This window comes from Balaenoptera borealis (genome assembly GCF_965194805.1).
Source record: "Balaenoptera borealis genome assembly, chromosome: 12".
In the NCBI taxonomy this organism is placed as follows: Eukaryota; Metazoa; Chordata; class Mammalia; order Artiodactyla; family Balaenopteridae; genus Balaenoptera; species Balaenoptera borealis.
In genome coordinates, this window is record NC_138869.1 from 7,849,722 (window position 1) to 7,869,636 (window position 19,915).

General features: G+C 44.3%; 3 protein-coding genes across 3 annotated transcripts in view; 2 read left to right on the forward strand and 1 right to left on the reverse strand.

The window, feature by feature from the left end:
• CCDC174 (coiled-coil domain containing 174) overlaps positions 1–7,520 on the forward strand; it is a 29,329-nt gene extending 21,809 nt beyond the window's left edge. Inside the window, exons 10-11 of the mRNA XM_082345733.1 lie at positions 1,211–1,363; positions 2,780–7,520. Of these exons, the coding sequence (XP_082201859.1) occupies positions 1,211–1,363; positions 2,780–3,078 (452 nt within the window). The 3' untranslated portion in view covers positions 3,079–7,520. The remainder of the gene's footprint in view (positions 1–1,210; positions 1,364–2,779) is intronic.
• The window catches only part of MRPS25 (mitochondrial ribosomal protein S25), a 455,776-nt gene that overhangs the window by 88,848 nt on the left and 347,013 nt on the right, over positions 1–19,915 (reverse strand). The window lies entirely within an intron of this gene.
• LOC309607306 (uncharacterized protein C3orf20) overlaps positions 3,627–19,915 on the forward strand; it is an 89,315-nt gene continuing 73,026 nt past the window's right edge. Inside the window, exons 1-4 of the mRNA XM_082345706.1 lie at positions 3,627–3,669; positions 12,929–13,844; positions 14,606–14,746; positions 18,515–18,634. Coding sequence (XP_082201832.1) covers positions 13,370–13,844; positions 14,606–14,746; positions 18,515–18,634 — 736 coding nt within the window. The 5' untranslated portion in view covers positions 3,627–3,669; positions 12,929–13,369. The remainder of the gene's footprint in view (positions 3,670–12,928; positions 13,845–14,605; positions 14,747–18,514; positions 18,635–19,915) is intronic.

The window sequence follows — 19,915 nt, forward strand, 5'->3', positions numbered from 1 at the left end:
ATGACAAGACTCTTAACTCCATCCACCTCACTACAAATACCTCCATTTCATTTCTTTTTATGGCTGAGTAATATTCATTGTATATATGTGCCACATCTTCTTTATCCATTCATCCGATGATGGACACTTAGGTTGCTTCCATGTCCTGGCTATTGTAAATAGAGCTGCAATGAACATTCTGGTACATGACTCTTTTTGAATTACGGTTTTCTCGGGGTATATGCCCAGTAGTGGGATTGCTGGGTCGTATGGTAGTTCTATTTTTAGTTTTTTAAGGAACCTCCATACTGTTCTCCATAGTGGCTGTATCAATTTACATTCCCACCAACAGTGCAAGAGTGTTCCCTTTCCTCCACACCCTCTCCAGCATTTATTGTTTCTAGATTTTTTGATGATGGCCATTCTGACCGGTGTGAGATGATATCTCATTGTAGTTTTGATTTGCATTTCTCTAATGATTAATGATGTTGAGCATTCTTTCATGTGTCTGTTGGCAATCTGTATATCTTCTTTGGAGAAATGTCTATTTAGGTCTTCTGCCCATTTTTGGATTGGGTTGTTTGTTTTTTTGTTATTGAGCTGCATGAGCTGCTTGTAAATCTTGGAGATTAATCCTTTGTCAGTTGCTTCATTTGCAAATATTTTCTCCCATTCTGAGGGTTGTCTTTTGGTCTTGTTTATGGTTTCCTTTGCTGTGCAAAAGCTTTTAAGTTTCATTAGGTCCCATTTGTTTATTTGTGTTTTTATTTCCATTTCTCTAGGAGCTGGGTCAAAAAGGATCTTGCTGTGATTTATGTCTTAGAGTGTTCTGCCTATGTTTTCCTCTAAGAGTTTGATAGTGTCTGGCCTTACACTTAGGTCTTTAATCCATTTTGAGTTTATTTTTGTCAAACAGAGACTTTGAAATCCATCCATCCTGGGTTTGAATCCTGGCCCTTGTCACTGTCTACCTGTGTAGCATTTCTGATCTTAATTTTCCTTATCTATTAAATGGGGGTAAAATGGGAATACCAATCCTGACTTTATTAGGGTTATTACAGGGTTAAGTGAACTATTGTATACAAAATACTTAGCCCACTGCCTGGCACATGATAGTTGCTCAATAAATACCGGTTATTGCTTGTACTCTCAGGATGAGCATGTTCTATTTAGTTTTTTAAGTAGTTTTAAGCTTTATTATAATGAAGTCTTATTCTCTTGCCAAAAATAGATGGAGATGTTATTGGGCCATTGCCACCAGAACCAGAGGTCATGCCAGCTCCTCATACAGCTGCCCAGAGTAGCAAAGTCGAAGTCATCGTTCAGGAGAGGAAGGATACCAGGCCTGGGGTGCCGCACATCCGCGAGTGGGACAGAGGAAAAGGTAAGGCGGTCTGTTCTCCTCAACAGAGTGTGATTCTGGTGAGTCTTAGTGGTCCTTGGAAGCTTAAGGAATTCTCCACATCCTTGAACTTGTTTCTTCTCAATACCCAGGAGCATTAGAAAGTGTGATTATAAAAGATCAGGGTCTACAAGGCATCATGCCTAAAGGATGAGTTTTGTTTTTTTTTTAAGAAGCACTTGGCGGAAGGTTTCTGAAATTCCCGCTGCCCCCGTGTGGTCTTACAGCTTTGGGATGCTGGTTTTTTTGTTTTTTGTTTTTAATTTTTGGCTGCTTTGGGTCTTCATTGCTGCGCGGCTCTCTCTAGTTGCAGTGAGCGGGGGGCTACTCTTCGTTGGGGTGTATGGGCTTCTCATTGAGGTGGCTTTTCTTGTTGCGGAGCATGGCCTCTAGGCGAGCGGGCTTCAGTAGTTGTGGCACGTGGGCTCAGTAGTTGTGGCTCACGGGATTTAGAGCGCAGGCTCAGTAGTTGTGGCTCACGGGCTTAGTTGCTCCGCGGCATGTGGGATCTTCCCGGACCAGGGCTCGAACCTGTGTCCCCTGCATTGGCAGGCGGATTCTTAACCACTGCACCACAAGGGAAGCCCCTGGGATGCTGTTTTTCAGGAACCGTTTTTTAAAACCTTATGAAGGTTTGGTACTTTAATGTATTCTGTGTTTTAGCGGTCTCTTTTATGTTCAGTTGAAAACAGTCTGCGTCCCAGTGTATTAACTTGGATTCACATATGGTCCCATTGGGTTATGCAGAATTGTCTGTAATTTTTTTCTGTAAATACACCATGGTCCCTACAGCAGCCTCTCTTTGGGAGAAGACTCTGGTTTATGTCTTTTTGAAAAAGATCATTTCAGTGGTACATGAGCGTGAATTGTTGGAACTGATGAGATCCATGACTAAAGTAAAAGATAAGCAGATGGGTGAGTGCCTTTGGTTAGTGCTACTGTTAGAAATAGAGGTGGAATACCAAGATAGATCTGGACCGGTGCCTTTTGTGTCTTCTAAAACTTAATAAAAGACAAAACTTGTGTTTTGCTATGAAGTACCTGTGACATCATGTCAAGCAAATGATTTAAGTGCTTGATTTTTTATGTTTGTCTCTCACGTGTAATTTTAGTACTTTTTTGGCATTGTCTCCAGAGCCTGCCAGCCTTCTTTCTCCACAGAACCTTCCTTGAACCTTTCTCCACATGGAAGTTCTCACTTCTTTCTCTTAGCCTGGTTCCTTATCCTTTGTAAGCATTGCATATACCTTGTATTATAGTTTTGTTATTACTGTCCTTGTTCTCCAGAGAATTTTAGGTGGCTTTTAAGAAATATATACAATAATTAAAAAGTAATAACAATAAACATCCAATGATTCAATAATCAGTTCTAATAATACTCTTTCTTATTTTTACTAGACTTTTCCTTTGGGTATTGGTTGAAGAGGCAATCAGATCTCCGGGCTGAGAGAGACCCTGAGTTTGCCCCACCTTCGAATTACTTTGTGGACCAAAAAAGAACTGGTTCTCTGAGTAGCCAGGCATGGAACAGACCTGCACCTGCACAGAGTGACCCGGGGCAGCACTCTGGCCAGAGCCATGACCCCGGCTCTTCACATACATCATCCACTTCAGCCCCCAGCGGCCCACCACAAGCCCAGGCGGTCACTTTTGAAACCCTGGATGATATGATTTCATATTATAAACAAGTGACATGAACTTAAAAACACTATAACTTGGGTCTGTACTGTTGACGGTGCCTTCCTCTCCCAGAGCAAGAAAATAACTTAACTTTAGGGACTGAATTGTAACTTTCTCTTCCTGTCTTTTCCCTGAAGATCCAGACTTCAGGCTGTATTTGTCAGCATCAGGGAAGAAAATGAATGGTACTGTGGGAACTCTGGCCACTTAGCTGTTCATTTCATTCTAATTGGTATGGAGATACCAATTCATCTGGATTTACATGTGAGCTGAGATAGAGTAAACATACTCTGTAATATTTGATACTAAGGAGTTTATAATCCTGTCTGCTTCATACCCACTCCCATGACTTACTCAGATTTAAGGGTTCCACTCCTTTCCTTTTGCCGGTACTAGCTTGTAGATGTCTTTGTTCCAAGCATTCAGCTTCCAGGTCATTTGGTGGAGCATCTGTCAGGAAGAATTTTGGCCTGTCAAATGGTGGCACATGAGGGTACACTGGGAGGCAAAGTGATCTAGTCTCCAGGAGGACCCTGACACTGATGGAGAATTAAGCACGTCATTTGAAATGATCAAGAAGACCAGGGAGGACTTCACAATCCAGAAAGGTAGACATTGACGTCACTTGTTCTTACTGTCACCCCTTCTTGAGTGGCGATTATCACAGCCACGCATAGTGGGTGTTCATTAAGTGTGTATTGAGTGACGGGCACATGTGGAGGTTGCTGGGCATGGTAAGAGCAAGAGATGCTCCTTAGCCACCAGGGTTGGTTTTTCATCTCTGCCTGCCTCCCTGGTTCTCCCGCTCTGGGCCCTGATCTCTCTCGGGAGCTGAGTCACCTCAGCCTGGGTGGGATGGACTTGCGCTGGAGTGAGGGACAGCAAGGTCCTTTTGACTTTACTAACAACGAGTGGGTGAGCAGAGCTCCAGAAGGACTTCCTGTGCCTGAGTACCGTTCCCGTCCTCTACCTACTACATCACAGTGTCCTCTTCACGGCTGCAGACAAGCAGTAGAAGTTGACCACCAGATCCACAGGGCTGTTACAACTGCCTCCCAGGCCAGTGAGTCTTGTAAGAAGGTGCTAGAGCAGGTCCTTGAAGCGCCTGCTGGAGCCTGTGGTCTCTGTCCCCACAGCACAGTGGTGTTGCTGGGAGCACCCCTGTTCTCATTATGGATTGCAAGCTGGAGCACAGAGAGGGTCAGTGATTCATCACGTGATGTCTAAGTGACAGATGGTTTAGGTGCAGGTTTGCTTCAGACTCATGTTTTCTTCAGCACCCTCTGCTCTCAGTCTTTTTCCCCAGTATTGAGCAGTAATAGACAAAATTCCAAATTCTTGCAAACTTAACCTCTGAAGTCTAGATCAAGGGTGGAGTTGCAAGACCTATTAAAATGGTCATTTTGTCAGCCTGATCAGGCAAATACCTCTCCTAACAAAAATGAAAACCAACTGACCCAGCTGCCTTTTTCTGCAGAAATTGACAAACTCATCCTAAAATTCATATGGAATTGCAAGGGACCCAGAATATCAAATATTCAAAACAATTTTGAATAAGAACAAAGTTGGGGGACTCACTTCCTGATTTCAAGACTTACTACAAAGCTACAGGGATCAAAACAATGTGGTACTGGACCTCCCTCTTGGCACAGTGGTTAAGAATCCACCTGCCAATGCAGGGGACACGGGTTCGAGCCCTGATCCAGGAAGATCCCACATGCCGTGGAGCAACTAAACCTGTGCGCCACAACTACCGAGCCTGCGCTCTAGAGCCCGGGCACCTAAGAGCCCATACTCTGCAACAAGAGAAGCCACTACAATGAGAAGCCCGCGCACCACAACTAGAGAAATCCCGCGTGCAGCAACGAAGACCTAACGCAGCCAAAAATATATAAATAAATAAATTGATAAAAAACAAAAAACAATGTGGTACTGACATATTGATAAATCACTGAAACAGAGTTGAGAGTCCAGAAATAAACCCATACATCTATGGTCACTTGATATTTTGACAGTGGTGCCAAAATCATCCAGTAGGGAAAGAACAGTCTTCTACAGATGGTTCTGGGACAGCTGACTCGCCACATGCAAAACAATGGACTTGGACCCATACCTCACACCACATACAAAAGCACCTCAAAATGGACCAAAGGCTTAAATGTAAAACTGTAAAAGCAACTGAAACAGCTTGTAGGACAAAAGGAGAGGAGAGAAAAAGAAAAATTGGAATACTAAAAGGAAAAAACAGAATTGTTAGATATCCTAGAATCATAAGGAAAAATAGAAGAAAAGAGAAGGTGAATAATAGACAAGAGAAAGATGGAAGAGGGTGTGTTTATAAGGTAGAGCAGAAGGACTCGAGAGGCATAGTATAGAGAAGGGATGGGAAGACTAGTCAGGCAGCAACAAGCGCATGAGTATAGGAGGCAGTGGTCGCGGAAGGGGCCCCCAAATAACCTTTTGTCCTTGCCCAGGGCACCCACGGTGGATGGCAGAGCAGTCTGTGCACGTTGGCTCAGGGTCACTGTCGACTAATAACTGTAAGTTGGATATTCTCTAGGATTTCAAAGGCTGTGTAAGCCTTTTTCTAATCCCCTTTTAACAGCATATGTTGAGTGTTTTGTGAGCCCAGCTTTATCCTCTTCCATTTCAGACTCAAGGTCCTTCAATGTTCACACAATTCCAGTTTTACTGTTTCTTGTGGGCCTGTTTTGTAGGAGTGTGTCCAGCAGATGGCACTGGAGTTCTTAGACTGCAGACCCGTGCTCTGGTAGCACTGCCCAGTAGAAATGGGGTGTAAGCTGTGTGTGTCAGTTTCAGTTTTCTAGGAACCACATTTAAAAAGTGAAATTAATTTTGTGGTATATAGTCATCCCTCTGTATGTGCCAGGACCTGCCATGGAAACCAAAATCCGTGGATGCTCAAGTTCCACAGGCGGCCCTCTGTACCCACAGTTCTGTATCTGTGGTTTCAACCAACTGTGGATCCTGTAGTGCTGTAGTAGTATTGAAAGATATGCGCGTAAGTGGACCCTCACAGTTCAAACCCATGTTGTTCAAGGGTCAACTCTATTTAATCCAGTATATCCAAAATATTTCAACATTTAATCAATATACAAAACGTTTAGTGGGATATTTTGCATTTCTTTTCACACCAAGTCTTCAAAATCCACTGTGTATCCACTTATAGCCCATCTTAATTCAGATGCTAAATTTTCATCAGGAATACTTGATTTGTATTTAGAGTTCATAAAATAAACATTTTAAAGTAGATTCATATACCCAGGTTCGTCCAAACATACTTAAAACATTTAAGAGTTTGCCAATAACTGAATTGATTATCAAGTTTTAAATTTAATAATATTAAAATGTAGTTCCTTAGTCATACTATACCACATTTCAGATGCTCAAAAGACACGAGTCTAGTGCTACTGAATGCACAGCACAACTCTAAATGATCTGTTTTTACATGTTTTGTGGTCTGACTATACATAACTCTCCTGTTAGTAACTAAAGGACTGGCAAACACATCTCTTCCAAGCATACATTAAGCATTCACGCTACTCCTATGGCTTGTTTGACTTGGGAGCCAGCAGTGCTGAAATCTTCTATTAGAAAGCATGACCCCACTTCATTCGTGGCATTGTGGAGCTAAACGAAATGTTTTGGATCAGAAATTGCTTTGAATTATTTGTTTTCATTGTAATCTTTTCTCCAGGCCTTTGTGTGTTTTGATACAGTCCGTTTGAATTGGCTAAATAAATCATTTTGTTTGCTTGCACAACTCCCAAAGGAGAAACTTTAAATCCATATACATGAGATTCCTGCTATGTTTAGCCGTGCATTTGCCGAAGACTTGTGGGATAATTTATTTCCTCTTAAAGCCGTAGTGCAGCCTGGGAGATTGCTATCAGCTGACCTTGTTGTGACACACAGATGAGGCAGTAGAATTTAGAATTTGGAATGGACGTGGGTACTGGTCTTTACAGTTAATACAACACAGAGTAGCCACGCCATATGTGTTTAATTTTTTTTCAGCCAGAAAATTGAACTAAGTCAGTTATACGTCAGGCAGTTCCTGTAAAAAACTATATGGCTAAGGTAAGTCGTGATAATTGAAAAGAATTTGTTAACCTGCTGAAAACCATGAGAGAAAATGAAACTCCCCTGGTCCTGGCACCTGCCCTGCTGGCTGGTAGGTGGTGAGGCATTTGCTGGTGTGGACCTGGACATTGGCTTAATGTTCAGAGCATGTGTGTGGGTCGGGGCAGAGTGGGGAGAACAGTGGGATGGTGTAGATCATTGTCTAGGAAATGGGAAAACCATAACAATCAAAAGAAGCAGGGTGTTTTAGTGAAAACCTGTCACCCAGGCTGAGTATTGATCTTCTGTTACCGTTTCTCGGTAAATCCCAGCTGTTCGTGTAACCATGCCCAGTAAATGTACGTCTGTCCAGTGATGGGAGTGGTCACCAATATTACTTGTTTTCTACCCTCTATTTAAACAGCATCTTTCCCCACTACATTTCTAACTGCCATGTTCTCTCCAACTCTAAGCTCATCTGCTAGGTGGTGGTTTTGCCCGGTTGTAAAAACCTTCCCTGGGGTACGATGCGTTCTGTTTCTATTTGGTCGTTATCAGCAAGTAAGCTTCCCTGAGCTTGAACACGGGTGTAGCTCTTGACCTCTCAGTCCCCACACCACTCCTCTCTGCACAGACAGTCTCGGTTGTTCAGGGTTGATATGGAAACCAGGAAACACAAGAATGGGCCCTGCTCCCAGCCCAGGTCTCCCAGGTCACAAGCCTGTCTGAGAACATGCTGCTTTCTTTTCAGGGACCCTTGTTTATTGTCTTCTTTCCTAAAGTGTCATCTTTACCTTAAAACTGAAAGACTTTGTATCTCTGCTTCCAATTATGATCAGCATAGGTGTTTATGGGATGTGTAATCAATGTAGACCTACCATTTGTGTTTTTTTTAAATTTAACATTTCTCAAAACTGAGCTCAAGTTATTTTTTTGCTGCCTAATACTTCATATTAATCTGCGTCGTCGTCAAACAGTTCCTCAGTTGTTGGCTGGCTACGTTATTTCACTGTTAGGAATGAAGTGGCTATAAGCATCTTTTTGTTTGGTTTGACCACATTTGAAGAACTATCTTCCCTCCTCCTTTTAAAACTGTTCCCTTGGGCATTACTTTCAGAACTAAAATCACTGGGTCAAAGCACTGATCATTTTTTTGTCTCTCGATGGGTCTTGCCAGGAGACTCATCTTAATGGCCCTTTGGCGCCACAGTAGATCCCCCTGGTGGAGGATGCAGGTGGTTTGCAAGTGGATTCAACTCGAGGAAGAGCGGTGACTGAGGTTGCAGTCTCGAGAGCAAACCTTGCTGGGCAGCAGGCAGTTAAGCTTGATCGTATGCACGTGACCCCCCTCTCCTTCCTCTCAGATCCACTTCTCTCCATAGCTCAGCCCTTCTTCCTCTCATCTGCTAGAGAATTCGAGCGTCTGTCCAGAACGTTCTTTTATATATTGAATGGAGAGGACAGCGTCTATTAGTTTTTCTAATTCCATTTCCACCTCTTGCGTGCATCAGGTGCGGGCTTGTTCTCTTGCCTGTCCCAGCCTGAAGCTGCGCTTACTCACAGGTGGCAGTCACATGGTTACATCTGGACTCACTGTCCTTATCAAAAGCGTTCTGGTTAAAACCAGAGAGAGCCAGAGACTAGAGAAAATAGCAAAGAAAGTCAGGACCAGATTACTTGAGGGAGCAAAGTTTAATTTTGGTTTTAAATATACAGCTGGATACAACTTCTACCCAAAAATGTATTCTTGAATCAGTGCCAGTACGAGAAGGAAGTATGCCTTTTTTTTTTTCAAAGCCATGCCTGAATTTCCCCCTCAGCTTCCTTCTCCGTTGGGTGCCCTTGATTTTCCCAAAGCCTGTTCAGAACTTTCCCACTTTTCATCCTTGTTCTGCTTGCGCCCCACGGTGTACCCCTGGGAGTTTGCTGGGTCTGTGCCTTCTGAAGTACTCTTTCAGGTGCATGGGCTGGAAACTGCTTTTTTACTGTAGGCAGAAATTGGGATGCTGTGGGTACAGCTCTCCTCCTTGGCTAATCCCGCTGCAGTCGTATTTCTCACACTCCTTCCCACCACACCGCTGGCCCCTGGGAGGAGTGCCCTACAGTATAGATGCCACCTCTGCTAGCAGTCCTGTGGTTTCCCATCATCTGCAAGATGAAGCCAGGGTTCAGCGGTTTACACCAGCTCCTCTCAGCAGGCTGCTGCCCACCCCTCCCACACATCCCCCTGCCCCCACAAGTAACCTGTAGCATCCTCAAGTTACTTGCAGTTCCCCAAACTTGCCAGGCTATTTAGAGCCTCCACCCTGAACAAGTGCTCTTCTCATCACCTGGAGTGCTCTTCCTGTCCTTGTTCACTAGTCACCTACTTCTGAACCAGTTTCTGTCATTTTCATTGCACAGCCTTCTTCAGCCACTTCAAATGATTATCTTTTTCTGCGTAACATTCATTGAGCACTTACCTCTGCTAGGCATTGTGCCAACCCTTAACACATATGACCTCATTTATCCTCACAGTCCTGGGAGGCAGGGCCTGGTGTCCACAAGTGCCAGGCTCAAGGTCGCATGGCCTGAGTTCTTAGCCGCCCGGTGACACTGCCTTTTCTGGATTTCCCTCTGCCTGGCAGAGAGCACTCAGACATGTCATGGTAGCCTGTGTGTGTGTGCACTCCTCCCCTCATCTCTGTCCTGCCCCTAAGAGGAGGCAGCCTGCAAAACTTTGAAGATGTTGGAATGAGGATGGTCATTTTTCATATCCTTTATAAACTTCTTCCATGCTCTTTTTATTTCTTTGTGGGAATTGTTAATTGAAACTTTGTTTAGCCATCTACATGGGCCTATTGGGCTATCTGTTGGATTTTCAGGCTATAAGTATTTTTCACTTTCTGGCATGTGGCAGCTTGCTTGGTGTCTTACTTAGTGTCATGGAGGCTGTAAAAGGGGGAGAAAACGTGATGCTTGCCCTCTGTTTGCAGAGACCACATGAGATGCAACTAGCAATTAAAGACGATACATTGAGTACTTGCACTGAGTATATGATTACATAGCATGCAAATTCTTTGGCATGGCATACAAGGCCCTTCACGATCTGATTCTAGACACTTTTCCAGCCTTGTCTGCTACTTTCCCATAGAGCCCTAAGGCCCCAACCATACTGATGTGTTTTGTGGTTCCCTGAACCTGCCATGCTTTAAATGTCTCTGTTCTTTTGTACATACTCTTCTTTTTCCCAAGAATGCCTTCTCCCTCCTACCTGCCTGGTGACTTCTTATTCATCTTCTATGACAGCCTTCAGTGCAGCTGCCTTTAGACTTTTGTCTTTGGGTTTTCATGACCTTTGTACATTTTTTTGGCAGTGTGACCCTTATATCAGTTTTGTAAGTCTGTTCTGCCTGTTGAGCATTGAGCTACTTGAGGGCAAGGCCTGTGTCTCAGTGATGGAAAAATGAACGAGTGACAATGAAAATTAGATATATGGAAAGGAGGGAGTGATGTTGTTCCCACACGGCTGGTTGTCCGTCAGGAATCACATTTGGCTGCAGGAACAGAGATCTGAATAAAGGGTCTTAAAGAGATTAGGGGTTCGTTCTCTCAGGTGAAACAAGTTTGGAGGCAGGTGGTTAAGTGCTGGTGTGTGGGTGCCGTGATGTCAGCAGGAGTCCGGGCTCTGTGCCTCTGCTCGGCCACCTTTAATGCATGGCTTCCCTCCTCAAGGTAACCTCATGGCTCCAGATGGCTGCCAGAGTTACAGCCATCTCATCCATTCCAGAAAAGAAGAAAGAGAAGGGCAGTGAGTAAAGAAAAAGTGTTCTCTCCATGCAGACAGACTTCTTGAAAAGATGTCCAGGATCCCACCCAACAGCTCCACCTGCATCTCATAGGCCAGAATGGAGTCACGTGGTCACCTCTAGCTGAATTTTGCAGAGATAAATACATGGTAACAAATAGAGGTTATTTGTGCATTTAATTTAAAATGACGTTTCTTTTCAAAAAAAACAGTTGTTCAATCTGAAAAGACTCTTCTCCAAAGAAGATATAAAAGTGGAAAAGCGGCCAATAAACACGTGAAAAGGTGCTCAACATCATTAGTTGTTAGGGAAGTGCAAATCAAAAACACAGTGTGCCACTTCACACCCTCTAGGATGGCACTAAAATAAAAAAGACATAATAACAAGTGTTGACAAGGACATGGAGAAATTTAAAACCTCATACATTACCGGTTTTGTAAAAAGAACTGTAGAATGGTGCAGCCACTTTGGAAACCAGCCTGGTAGTTCCTGAAAATGTTAAACATTGAGTTATCATATGACCCAGCAATTCCATTCCTGGGTATCAACCCAAGAGAATGAAAGCATCCATTCACAGAAAAATTTGTACCTGAATGTTCCATCGTAATAGCCGAAAAATGGGAACAACCAAAGTGTCCAAAAAATACTGAATGGATCAACAAATGGTGGTCTCTCCATATAATGAAGTATATGAGTGAAGTACTGATACATGCTGTAACTTGGATGAACCTCAAAAACATGATGGTAAAAGAAGCCAGTCACAAAAGACCACATAGTGTATGATTCCATTTATATGAAATGTCCAGAACAGGCAGATCTATAGAGGCATACAGCAGATTAGTCGTTGCCTGGGGGGAGGAGGAATGGAAAGTGAGTGCTAATGGGTTTGTTGGGGGGGTGACGAAAATGTTCTAAAATTAGATAGTGGTGATGGTTGCACAACTGTGACTATACTAAAAACCATTGTACACTTTAAAAAGGGTGAATTGTATGGTATGTGAATTATATCTCAATAAAGCTGTTTTTAAAACCAGCTTTTATCTGTTTGTAAGGCATATCTTCAAAATTAACCCCACAAGAAAGGAACTGGTAGGGGGTGGGGTGGGGTTCCTCAAACCAGTTAACATTTCAAGGATTGTATTCGTCTTCTCTTCATTTGAATCCTGGCTTTAAAACAGATCTGCCCTGCACGGTCAGGGTCAGATCCCTCTGGCTGGTTGCCCAGATGACCAAGATTCTGAGTGGTCTCTTTGTTCTGTAGACTTATCATTTCAAAAACGAACCTATTTTTCTGAGTCTCCAAAGCTGAAGAATAGAGATGCCAGGGAGTCAGCAAGTAGATGTAGAAAGCCACTTTATCTGCAAACCAGCAGAATGTCTGAAGGGGTTGCTCTGTGGGACTCTTGTTCCTAGGAGATTTTTTTGCTGATGGATGGGCAGTTCAGTTGGAAGCCCGTGAGGAAGTCGTGTTGTGTTTGGAAAGGTCTCTATGCCAAGAGTCTGCAGGCAGGCAACTCCTGACCAAGAGCTCTGTCTCTATAAGCCTTCGATTCCTCATCAGTGAAACCGGAAAGATAATAGCCTTTTCACACCAGGGCAGCCACACTGTAAATGCTGAGGGTGTGCACCAGGGGCGCAGTTCTGGAATGGCAAATTTGGGGTGGCTCCAGAGGACACAGTTTGAAGAGTGAAAGAATGAGGATTGTCTGGCAGGAGAAGAGGGCCATGGACGTCATGGGGAGTGGTTGTCAGGATGGAAGGTGATAGAACTGATGATTAGAAGGCTGAGGTAGCAGGAGTTGTCAGAAGTTCTAGTTTTGAGGAGATGTGGTAAACGATATTAGTCATTGGATTAAAAAAATTCATCCCCCTCCTCCTTTCCCATCCGCCCTTGGATGTACATGTTGAATGCAGGCCCATCCTTGCGCTGCAACCAGGAGCTTACACATCATCTTCCCCCAGAGGGAACCAATGAAACATCTTTTTGTTTTTGCAGGTTTTTATTGAGAGCCCACAAGCAGATCTTCCACCCTCAGATCTCTGGCTACAAAAGGTGCGATGGAACGTTTTTCCCTTGCCCATCCTTTCCCTTCCTCCAGCCCAGGGTCCGTTTGGGGAACCTGCTCATTCCCAGGCCCCTCCCAAAGTGACTCACTAACGTGGTCTCTGACGGGTCCCCAGAAAGGGAAGTGGGGTGACGGGGGGGCATCCCTTTGTGGGAGAGAGTGACCAATTATTTATCCTCCCGCATAGGATGCACTGGCTCAGTGACCTGTAAGGGCCATTTCAGCACTTCATTCCATCTGTCCCCAAGGCCTCACCTTAGGTGAGAACGTTGGCTGTCATTCAGCTCTCAGGGTGTCTGCCTCCTCACAGCTGAAGGTCCTTCTTGTCTGAGATGGACAGTATTACCTAGCAGTATGCGTGCTCTTGGACCATGAATGACATCAAGACTAACCGAGAACTGTACCAGCAGTACACCGCCACGGCCCCCAAGCTGCTGTCCCGCATCTCCAAGCTGCTCATCGTCTGCCAGAACGCAGGCGTTTCTGTACCCAAGGGCATCAGAAACATCTTTGAGTTCACCTGGGAGGAGCTGATCACTGACCCCATGATCCCTGCCCCTTCTGAGATCCTGGGCCTGGAGATCAGCATTGGAGCCCCGCCCGTGGTGCTTATGGAACCGGCCCCTGTGCAGGCCCCTGTCCAGAAGAAGCCACCCCCACCAGTGCTACCACTGCCGATGCTGCCCGCTTCCACTGGACTGGCCAGATTCTCCACGCACTCTCCCACCCACAGCCACCGGAGGCCATCCAGCCAGGAGACCCTGCACAGGTTCCAGAGGCAGTCTATCCACCTACTGACCGAGCTCCTCACCCTGAAGATGAAGGCCATGCTGGAGTCCGTGTCCAGTAAGTCAGTGAAGACTGGCTCACCGGATCCTGGCTCATTTTTCTGGGCCTGGAAGGGTATGGCCTGGGCATGTGTGTATGCGTCCACTGCACCCACCCCAGACAGGTCTACAAGGATGTGCTGTGAAAAGGTGGCAGCCAAGGGTCTGCTTTGCAACTCAGCTCCTTCCTGAGACCACCCCCAAGAATCATCCTTTCACCCCTCTCTGTTCTCCATTTTGTCCTCCAATCCCTCCAGCTTTGCTGAGCCCAGATTGAGAGGTTGGCCATGAGAACAGTGTGAGGTATTGAAGGGGGCAGTTTGTGGAAATGACGCCAAGGTAGAGAGAGGCAGCACCCAGGAGGAGGGGGTAAATCGGGAGGGCCAGTTGGTGGGTAGCAAGACAGAGCCAAGCAGAGCCAGAACCAGGAGAGTCGTGAGAACTGGGGTCTGTCCACAATGAGGGTGTCATCCCAAGATCAGGGACCCAGAGTTTCATCAGTGATGGAGCCTTCTGGATTCTGTGTTATTTTAAATACCAATAGCATCAGTTCCCAGGCCTGTGGGCGGGAAGAGAGAAGGACAAGGGGGCAGAGAGCAAAGTACCATCTGACAGGTCTTGGGAGCTCGAGGCCCTCTCATTAGGAGCCCCCTCATACTTGCTCACCCTAGGAATAGATCACTCCCCCTTACTTCCTGGGCTGTTTATGGAAGTCCTTTTATAGAAGCATTAGCCCCATGCTGGAGGAAAATGAGTAGTTGCCTTTGATGATTCCTTTAGTAGGTGCCAACCCCCTGGACATTACAAGGCGCTTCGTGGAGGCCAGCCAGCTCCTCCACCTCAATGCCAAGGAGATGGCTTTCGACTACCTCATTGGCACCATCGGGAGTAGTGGTTGCAGTGTTGGACAGATGGGGAAAGGTGGGTACCTGAGCTTCAGCTCTTAGGCGAAAGGTCAAACAATACCAACAAGAGTGCAATGGAAAGGTCAAGTCCCCAGCTTAAACGTTTGACATTTCCAAGAGTTGAGGTGGATGTGAAGCAACAGGTATTCTCGAACACTGCAGGTGAATGTGTATATCCGTGCAATTCCTGTGGAGAACGGCTTGGTGGTGTCTGCAAGGTGGGAGATGCTCTAGCATCTTACAACCCAGCAGTTTCTCTGCTGGGTCATTCCATAGAGCTGTGGTTCTCAAACTCTGCAATGAAGGACCACTTTGTAAAATTTGTAGTCTCTTGTGGATCACCCCTCTTAAAAACATGATAACGTCACAACAACATCAAATTGTTAAGCAACATCAAATTGTTACATAGTCTTCTAAATGTTTATTCTCAGTTTTTGTACTTAGCTGGTTATGGTCTGGTGTGGATTCATACCAGTCCACAGGCCACACTTGAGAGTTGCACTGCCCTAGACAAACTCACACACATGTGCAAGAAGTCATACCAGAATGTTTAGTGCAGAATTGTTTGGGATGGAAAAAAAATGGAAACGACCTAAATGTCCATCAACAGGAGAAAAATAAATTATAGTGTATTTAGATGATGGAACATAATGAGAAGTGAAAATGAATCAAGCACTGAAGCACACATATCAACATAGATAAACTAAAAAAATAGTGTTGAGCAAAAAAAAAAAAAGTTATAGAAGGATACATTTGATATAATACTATTTAAAGTTTAAAATAACAAAATTATAACATTGCTTATGGGTACATTGTACAAAGTGTAAGTACAAAAGCTGAATGGCAATAACATGCAGAGTTAGAGAAAGTGATCTCTGCTAGCGGGAAGGGGAACATCTGGGATCTGGAGGACAGCAGTTCAGTCATATCTGTACTGTTGTATCTCCTAAGCTTGGTGGATATACAGGTATTCATTTTGAATGCCTGAAAGTCCTCACTATTAGGAGGCTTCATGCGAAGCATAAAAAATTTATATCCCATAACCATTTGCCCTAACCTATAAAATCCATCCTTTTTAGTGTCTCTCCCTGTCCTCTGAATGTGTGTCAGGCTTCCCTTGGTGGTCAGAGGTTAAATACCTGATGATGTACATATACACAGGGGAAATAAATTGCATAGTAAAATTGCAGTGCTCGGGGGAAAAAAATGCGGGATTTCGTGAAGTCAATGAAAATGATGTTGGAGAGCTTCTGGGTGCTCACACTAAGCCAATCATTAGCGACGCGGAGGAGCAAAGCTAGTTAACTGCTGAGGACAGGAGAGTCATCTTGGGTGACTACTCCATGGAGAAAGGACGACTTGGTTATCGAAGGGTTAACAGTAAAAATTTGGATATTTTTGCAAAAGGCAGACATGAAGGGACTCATGTTTTATTGCTGTCGTACAGCCATGCAGGAGAAAAGGAAAATCACACCACCTGAAAAAAACAGAGTCATTTTTATTTCTTATAAGAATTAGCATATGCTTACGATATCAATGGATTTTTGTTAAATACAAGATAGAGAAGGTTATTTTGATAAACTTTGGTTTCCTTTTCTAACATAAAGTCCCAATCAAGCATCCTCCTACTATTTTCCATGAAGTGGGGGGTGGGGGCCTCTGTTTTAAGGGCAGGTACTCTGCCCATTGTGTTCAGGATCAGCTGTGCTCTGATAACACAGGTCCTCTGATTATGCTCTATTTGGTTGTCAGCAGACACAGAGTTCTGCGCCCTGCACTCCATATAGGGCTCGGAGCTCCACCTCATTTGGGGGACAGCTGCCTGATGGTCTGTTGTGTGGGTAGGCGAGTCCATGGGAGGGGTCCTGGTAGCCCCAGCCCAACCGCCCACCCTCAAACCTGCAAGCGGTGCTCTCCTATCTGAACGTTGTGTTCCCTCACCTTGAAAAGGAAGTCGTCGTCCCCATTAGCGCTCCACCTCACAAGGTGTTTAAGCATCTTGGAGGGTCATAGGCTTTCACCTGTGATGCAGTGGCTTCCTGCATCTCTCGTGGCTTGTGGTTAACCTAGTGGAGGAGACTGCAGAGAGCCTCTCGGTGATGTGTTTGTCCGGCTGCATCAGCAGAGTGCTGAGCAAGCCTCTCCTCCATCACACTCCTCAGGAAATCTCTCTTACTTGTTGGCACATCGATTCCTGATGCTCCTCTCTTTAAACAAGCCAAGAGTTTGAAAAGAAAATGTAGATAACAAAATATAAATGAAGGAGCGATCCGTTTCTTTGGGAAAAGCATTCACCCTAGAAGAACTTGAATTAGCTAGGTTTCCCGGGGCTTTAAAAAGAAGATTCAAACTCTTGTTGATCTGTTTTGCATGAATTTTGCTTTTCTGAACCATCTAACTGCTGAGGTAGACCCAAGTTGTTACTGAGTCTGGAGTGGTATTCCTTGAAAGCTGTAACCAGAATATACCCATTGCTAAGGTTTAGCATCAGTAACCAGAATATACCCATTGCTAAAATTTCCTTTACTTAACAGATACAGTCTTTTCCAACACGGCTGTATACCTTTAACAGTTGTCATTCTGAGTGAGTGTAGAGTCCTTCTCATATTCATGTTCCATAATTAACTGAATGCTTAGGTTTCCAGGTTTCTTGTTATTAGTATAATATACATTGTAATACACAGCTTCATGCACATTGCTTCTAATCACTGTTGTGTTGGTTATTAAGATTAATCTCCCAGAAGAGAGATTATTGGGCAGAGGGTCTCAACATGTATATAGTTCTTGCTAAATATTGCTTTCGTGATGAATTTTCTCTACACCAGCAGGGTTGACTGGTTTTATTCCATCTTTCCCAGCATTGGCTATTATTAGTTCTTTTCATATGGTCCTAACTTCACCAGTGAAGGTGATTGTTTATGAGCTTGCAGCATGCAGTGTGCAGTCTCTGGGTATAGTTTTTGTCTACTTAGGAGGTCAGATTTGCCATTTTCTTTATGAATTTGAATGAGCCGTGTTGAATTGCTTAACATTTCCTAACAGTTTCATGCCCAACTAGTGAAATGACTGTATTTGGGGGGAGAATAAGCAAATGATTTGATAAGGTTTATAGAAGAATGATCAAGATTTTCCACAAGTAAAGGGGTGCTAAATTTTAATTCTTAAGTGGTCAGGTATCAAGTGATTTTGCACAAGACAATGTGATTCTGCAAGAGACTAATCTATTGTTGAAGAAGCATCTGATTTCTGTGGCTTGGATAAGGGGAAACAGATTACTCTCAATTTCCTTCTAGCTAGCCCAGTGTTTATTCTCTTGACCTAGTGCAGCAGTTATATCTGTATTTATCCTTAGAGTAACGTCACCTGTGGTGCTTTCTCTTCCTTGCTCCCTGCTCTGGTGTCATTTCATTCTTGAATTTTATTTTATTTATTTATTTTTTATGCATCAGGTTCTTATTAGTTATCTATTTTATACATATCAGTGTAAATATGTCAACCACTATCTCCCAATTCATCCCACCACCCCCCCCATTCTTGAGAGATATTGAGGGCAGGGAATGGGGGACACCGTAGAGGAGAACTTTAAAGATTTCTCTTAATTACTCTGAGCCTTCTCCAGCATTAAAAAATCTTTTTCTTCCAGAAATTGGTTGTTTTGTAACAACAGGGCACTTTAGAATATCTGGTCTACCATACAACTAGGACAAAAACTTCATTATTATACTTTTGATTAAAAAATTAAAATAAAAAATTGAAAGCAGAATCACTGTCTGTTCCACTCCAGATTCCTCCACAACCATCCCAGCCATGGGAGTGAACTCACCTTACCAGCTTGTCTACGAGTCCTCTACTGGCTGTCTGAGCTTTTCCCTCTCAACCGGAAGGGAAGTCAAGAAGAAAACAGGTAACAGTGATTCCCAGCAAGACCTTTTGACCTATCTTTGGTGGTGGGGGTGGGATGGGGAGGGGGATAGAAGATTTCCTGTGTAGGTTGATGAGATGATTTGATTTGGTTTTCTGATAGGAAGGATATATAGCTGCCCTGGCTGGAGACCCAACAGCTATTGACAGATTCTGTCCCATAAAAGATGACATATCTCAACCCAGTCACTCCACTTTGCAGTTTCATCGTTTGAATGTTTACAAACGCTCCATTTCTGTTAATGCGGTTCCTCTCACCTGGGGCAACACCCCTAGCAAACCCACATCTTCCACCTCCTATGTTATCCCATGCTCACCCCCTCTTCTCAGAGAGAGACCTGTGTTACCCATACCCACCCAGCAAGTGGGGGAACCAGTACCTGAACAGACATATTTGGATACCAAGCCTAACCATGTGTCCCCAACTGGGTCAGTTTATGTGGGCAGAAAACCGACATAGAGGCCATTCCTATTCTATTGCAGAAAACACAGAGCAGAAGGAAAGGCTTAAAGGAAAGAACTGGTGGCAGGTGAGACCAAACAGGGTAGCAGTGACTGTGCAGCCAGAGCTTGAAGGAGAGATGAGTTGGGGCTGGAGAGGGCAGAGAAGGAACTTTCTCTCGTGGAACTTCCAGGGCCCCCCAGGCTGTGGTGGTAGAGTGCTGGGGTAGGGGAGGGGCTGTGTTCGCAAAGTGGTGGTGGGAGGATCCACAGAAGTTTGGGATGCTCAAAGACTGTCCAGTGATTCCCACAGACACTGGAGGTAAGGCTAGAAGTTGAGAAGCTTGGATTTTATTCCTGAGCCCACCTAGGATTGCTATGAGATTTGCCTTCTTCCAGGCCTCACTCTCCATATCAAGTTGATCCTGTAGCCTTTCAGTCAGTGAACAAATGTTTATTGAACAATTGCTAGTTGTCAGTTACTGTTCTGAATGCTGTGGGTACACGTGTGGATTCTAAGACAAGGAACACCTTCCCTGATGGAGGTGACATCCTCAGACTCTTGTTTCCCCTGTTCCTTTACCTCTTATGACGCATTTTCTGTCACTGTGAGCATCACTTCCAGCATCCCTCTTTATATGCTCTTGGTTTATCATATCTCCTCCTGAGCTGGCCCTAAATCTATGCAGTCACTTTGAGGGGAAACAAAGTATCCTCAGGACACCCAGTGATTTCATGATTTTTTTCTTCCTAATGACCTCAGGGGTGATGCCTTGAGTAAGGTTGTTCTAGAACAAAAGTTACATATGTCTGTTGGTCTCTT